The sequence below is a fragment of the Sinocyclocheilus grahami genome, unplaced genomic scaffold, assembly GCF_001515645.1.
Source record: "Sinocyclocheilus grahami isolate Dianchi unplaced genomic scaffold, SAMN03320097.WGS_v1.1 scaffold595.1, whole genome shotgun sequence".
In the NCBI taxonomy this organism is placed as follows: Eukaryota; Metazoa; Chordata; class Actinopteri; order Cypriniformes; family Cyprinidae; genus Sinocyclocheilus; species Sinocyclocheilus grahami.
The window spans coordinates 630515-636775 of NW_015505774.1; the positions used below are offsets into that span (position 1 = coordinate 630515).

Sequence of the window (6261 nt, forward strand, 5' to 3'; positions counted from 1 at the left end):
GGTATCGGCCAAAATTTTCATATCGGTGCATCCCTAATCTGAACATAAATAACAACACACACAGCTGTGAGTAAATCAGGTTCAATTGTACCTGGCACTTCAGGAAGCTTCAGCAGCTCAACGCTGAACTCGTCCTTAAACGCTTCGTCGAGCACATGACCCAGAAGAGCCGCACAGGAGCGCCAGTAAGCCTGAAGCACACATAAATTCATTGTCTCAACGATAACACACAGCATCAGAAATGTTTTATATTAAGCAGTGCAAACACACACTGACCTGGTTGGCTATCTGAGGGTCATCATCTTTGAAGGTGAGAAGGGTGAGGTCACAGGAGTGGATCAAAGGTTGGTGCATGTGCCACGGCTGTCCGTCCACCAGAGCCAGAGCTGAGCTCTTCACATGCCACTCTGTCAGATCTGACGGACAAGACAAACATCAGAAACTTAAAACAATTTTACTGTGTGATGGGACGCTTGAATCTGTATGTATAGTGTAAGAGCATTAATTGTCTGATATTTCTTATTGGTTATTTATGGTCACGTGGGCACAGGTGATCACTTCCGTTTTCTTTATTATTTCCTTTGTCGGATTGTTTGGCAGGTTGGAAGGGGCGAGGAGCGGGAGCCAACTATCGGTTGACCGTATTGCACTGGTCTAATGTTTCATGTGCTTTAATAAAACGCAAAAGCAAGGTAAGATCGTCAGTCTTTCTTTGATGAGATAACCAAATGCGAACGAGTCACAAGCCCACTACCTAGCCTCTATGTGGCGATTGGATGCCGCTAATATATAGTTTATTTGAGACACGCAGGAAGTGAACACTCAAAACAATAATTCAAGAGATTTAATTCATATTGCACATAAATATGATGCCAAAATGTGTATTCTGTGTCCCAAAACACTCATTATTGGACTATGTAGTCAATGCCATGTGAGGTTTTAGTTTTGTAAAAATACGTATTTTCACGTATTTTTTGTTGTTCAGATGCAAACAAATACACAGATCTGATTCAGATTCACCAAAAATTCTGCATGTTTCTGTCTGTCTAAACAATCGCAATGCATGGTACAGCCGCTGTACACAAGTACGCATTAGCAGCACATTCCAGACAACAGCTTCTCACCGGAGCATGCAGTTGTGGAGCTTACTATTATATATAGCATATTAGACACATTGGCCTGGGGAACTGTTGTGTGCAAGTTTAAGTTTCAAGTATAATGACTGTAACCCACAGGACAATAGCAGCAACACAAGTCATACAGGAGCACTGCCGCTGTAAACACCACCAAGATTTTGGTACATAGTTGGGGCCAAGACGCACTGATTGTGGGAACAATCTGGCTGCCACAACAGAGTGGCGCCAGCACCGTCATCTTCATGACTAGTGGAACCCCACAGCCCAGAAAAAAGGGGGGGTCGGGCTTTTCAGCCATCCCGGCTTAGTGCACAAGCAGTGACATGAATCATATAGCAGCGACAACTCAAGAAGCAAGTGAAACTGGCCAACCTTGAGCAAGCAGTCTTGAACAGAAAGGACTTGAAAAGCCATTTTTTATGAAATATGGCAATTTTGTTCTGCAAAAGCCATTCAGCCACTTAACAAACATCCTGAATAGATATCCCTTTAGACCATGCCCATGACGAGGCATGCCTCTCGTAGAGGCCCGTTTTATTTTTTACATTCTGTGATTAATAAGCCAGAGCTACCACATCCACAATCCAGTGGGATAGCCTCTGTTTTCGATAAAGGCATTCCCTTGGTGCGGCCGCCATAACATACAAAAAGCTGTTCAGTAGGGCTACTATCAAGATATACCTTGACTTCAATACCAGTTACTAAACGATACTTATTTTATACCAATTTTTCTTTTTTATATACAAAAAAAATCATTATATTACCTCAAATTGAAGTTAAATGAGATTTATAGTTTTCAGTTTCCACATCTTGTAGGCTACATTTACACTAGTGTTTTTTCGTTTTAAAATGCATAGCTTAGACAGAAACATCATTTCTATTCATCTTCCAATAATTTACTGATGAGCTGCTGCCAGCCTGTGTTTTCTCTTCCGTGATCACTGTTCTGACTCAGAGGAAGCTCATTCGCTGCTTACATGTCAATTATATTATGCGAGGGGGTCTGACCTCATCAGAATTAGCCATTCAGGTTAGCGATTTATGAACGCCACCACTGCCATGTTGTCCAAGCGAACGAGAACATGCTTGTGACAGACCTAGGTGTAGAAACACTTAAGAGACAGGTGAACTGCTCTGAGCACCAGGCAGTTCCAGGTAGGTCATTTTCTCACTGAGAAAATCATACCTTTTCTCAGTTTCTGTCCAGGCACGGAATGCCAGGTAACCATCGCACAAGGCTGCCATCGTAAAAGGCTACGGTTCTCCAGAAGGCCAACACTTCTAGGCATTTTCAAGTCACCAAGATGCTTGTTGAGCTTGAGCGTGGAATGCAAGCTTTCAACCATAGTTGAAGTGGTTGCATGTGAAGCAGTCCCAACCTGCCAGATATTGTTACAGTGCTCGTAATGCTGGGGTATTTTTGGAACTTGCACGCCAGTCAGCATTACACCGTTGAAACGGGGCAATCTTTGTCTATTATATGGAGCTCGTCTCTTAAGGCAAGGGGCAAGAGAAAAGAATTCGGATTCCTGTATTCTCTCTTCCAGCTTGTTGCACCGCACAGTGGGTCAATCATAGCACAAAGACAACCAGTGAAACCCATAGAAGAGTAAGATAGCAGGTAGACTTTATTGTTGATCTGACTATAACGCTATGCGGCACATTCCTCGTGCCGAAAACATATGGCATTTCGGCCACAAGCTCTCTGGTTTAGCAGCTGGCTCAGGCTCTATGCAAGAGTCTGAAGCTGGGCTAGACAACAGCGCTATGCAGAGGAAGATCACTGAAAACAGCGGCACAGCCAGTGTAATATAAAAGGGATATGAGTGCTAGCAACACCACACAACTATATGAAAAACAGTGGCACAACCACTTTACTATCAAAAGGCGACGCACGGTGGTAGTTCCAGCATGTATAGCAGTTAGTGTAGGCAATAATACACACCTAAGTGTGGAACAGCGGCACAAGTCGGCAGCATTGGTTAGTGTAGGCAACACGAGTGTAGGTGCTCATCATAGAAGGGCAACAAGCAGCTGTAACGTCGGCCAATATAGCGGTCAGTGTAAGCAACTGTATGAAGATAGTGGCACAGCCGGCGCTCATCACAGAAAGGCAACGCATGGCAGCAGCGCCAGCATATAGCGGTCAGAGTAAGCAACACTACACATCTGTATGAAAGACAATGGCACAGCCAGTGCTTATCATAGAAGAGTAACACGCTGTGGCCGGCAAATATAGCAGTCAGTGTAGCAACACTACCTACCTGAAAGACAAAGAAGGGCACCGCATGATGGCAGCGCCTGCTTGTCAGTGAAGCAACACTATAAATCTGCATGAAAGACAGCAGCACAGCCAGTGCTTATCATATAAAGCAACGCACGGCATCAGCGCTGGCATATATAGTGATTAGTGTAAGCAACACAACATAACTGTAAGAAAGACAGCAGCACAGCCAGTTAATATCATAAAGGTACACGCATGGTGGCAGCGCCGGCATGTATATAGTGGTTATTGTAAGCAACACTTACACATCTGTATGAAAGACAGCAGCACAGCCAGTGTTTATCAAAGAAGGGCAGCGCACAGCGGCAGCACCGTCGTACATAGCGTTCAGTGTAAACAACACTGCTTTGTACACAACAGCTTGCCACTGGGTCGGTGGTTGTTTATATGATTTAGTAAGTGGCTGAAATAATTTGTGCACTGGCTGGCAAAATGCTGCACTGAGGCGGGGCATTGTTATGTATCGTGTGAGTGAAGCGCCTTGGCTGTATATTTTGTGCTTTGTACAATACAGAACGCCACTGAGAAGGGGCTGTTTATATCGTAAGCACGTTCAGAGCGCAGTGGGTCAGCGGGAACTGTGCCAGCATATGAGCCTTTTGCTGCAAACCTCACGTTCTGCAAACCATCCTGATGGGTCCCATGCAGATCAAGCAAACATAAATTATATTTTCAATCCATTCTCCACCGGAACAAGTAAGGGGATCAGCAAAGTGTATTCCATAATCCTCTTTTGGCGATGAATCAACGGCAAAGACTTAAGTATTTATCATGAAGGAGAAAGGTTCTGATGAAATGCTGCTCAGCGCTGCTTATATAGGGTGCTTTACCGTCCCCTTTTTTGCCATTGGCCATTGCAATGCAATGGCGTTAAGCGAATAAGGCTTCAGTATTTGAGGAGAAATGTTTCCCCAAAGCGTCAGCTTATGCTGTACATCAAGAGACCCTCTCGAAAGGGAACAAATTGCAGTAAAGGTAAAAAAAATTAAAAAATTAAAAAATTCCCCCAAACCAGCCTGTTTGTGTTTTGCACTGCTAAAATCACTGGAAACATTGCACATTCAAGACTAAAAAAATTAAAAAATTCCCCCAAACCAGCCTGTTTGTGATTATGATAATACATTAAAACAATAAGATAGCAAACACCAGTTTGCAACAAGCAGCATACCAAAGTGTTTTGCACTGCTAAAATCACTGGAAACATTGCACATTCAAGACTGATTTTACATAAAAACAATTTTTTATTTTTTTGATAGTCCACTTTCTACTAACTTTGCAATTACATGTCAACTAGCAGTCATTAACAGTATTAGTAGGCTGTCTGCTTAAAATCTGCTAACACTTTATTTAGTACATTCTACTAACTATAACTTTGCTAGTATATACCAAATTAATGTATTAACCTTAACCTAACAGTCTACTTATACTCTGAGATTTATTTGACATGTAGTTATAAATAAAAGAGTTAACTGACATGTAATTGCAACTTTACTTATAATTAGTACAGTGTCTAAAGTCTAAAGACTATTTAAATAAATAATTTTACCAAAATATAACATTTATACTATATGACGAAATGGTTAGAAATTAGCTATCCATAAATTTTTTGAGTATTATTATGATTGTGCAAAATGACAAATTACATTGACTTTATAAGGAATATATGAAGCAGATTTTTTTTTACTTTCTTTTAGTTTTCTATTCTAGTTTTCAGCCAAAATGTTCATTTTCATTCCTTGAATCATTTCTATTCTCTTTCAAAAACTCCCCAGGCATGTTATTCAAGGACCAAAATGAGCATCTCATCACAGCGTAAAACTGAATTATGTACTGGTTTTACTGTCCTTAAAACTTGCTTCCATAATCCATAATAATGCTTCCTCCAGTGGAGAAGTCCATCCCCTGTTGACCTTACACATCAAAATCATATTTGTTTTGAACTGTTTGGGCTTGTAAACGATGCTTGATCTGTGCATATGTCTCTCCTGATTCAGATCAGATGACTTTTTCACTGGAGAAAGCAATATTATGGATTAGCATATTAATTAGCAGCATTTTTAAGCTAAAAACATCTTGATGGATTTGTTTCTTACAAACACAAAGCAGTTTTTTCTTCACAAGAATTTAGTTGATGAACTATCGTTATTGTGATGTTTTAATCAGCTGTTTTGACTCTCATTCTGACAGCACCCATTCACTGCAGAGGATTTAATTTAATGCTAAATTTCTCCAAATCTGTTACCATAAAGAAACAAACTCATCTACATCATGGTTGCGGCCTTTGGGTGAGTACATTTCCAGTTAATTTTCATTTTTAGGTAAATTATTAATTGAACAGAAGACGCTCACAGTATCGTTAAGACACTCACGGCGTGTGCAGCTGTACGGCGTCGACAGGCCTCTGTTCATGACCAGCAGGGTCCCCTGTAGGCCGGGACCCTGTAGCATCACCTCGATCTTCTCTGTCCGCGGATACAGAGATCTCTGACGTACCTGCTCTTTAGAGAACAGAGCACTGCGATGACTGCGCAGTTCTGCAGATGAGAGGCATGCAGCCGCTGCACTAGACGCTAGACCTGCAACACATTTACATTCATTCATTACGAAGATGCCATCAATGATGTCTATGCATTGGCTAGTGAAAATTACTGCTTATCACAATTATGTGTTAGTATTATATATATGCAATATTAAATTGGTATTCTATTATAATGTATTTTCAAATGTAATTTTCTCATTTTAATGTACTACAGCAAATCAGCATAACTACACTAAAATAAATACTATCTATCTACCTATATATATACAGTGCTGTGAAAAGGTTTTTGCCCCCCTCCTGTT

General features: G+C 41.1%; 1 protein-coding gene across 1 annotated transcript in view; it reads right to left on the reverse strand.

Annotated features, from left to right (window-relative positions):
* mrpl39 (mitochondrial ribosomal protein L39) overlaps nt 1-6261 on the reverse strand; it is a 25755-nt gene that overhangs the window by 11731 nt on the left and 7763 nt on the right. Inside the window, exons 2-4 of the mRNA XM_016240601.1 lie at nt 5790-5996; nt 277-416; nt 92-191 (exon numbers count right to left, since the gene is read on the reverse strand). Coding sequence (XP_016096087.1) covers nt 92-191; nt 277-416; nt 5790-5996 — 447 coding nt within the window. The remainder of the gene's footprint in view (nt 1-91; nt 192-276; nt 417-5789; nt 5997-6261) is intronic.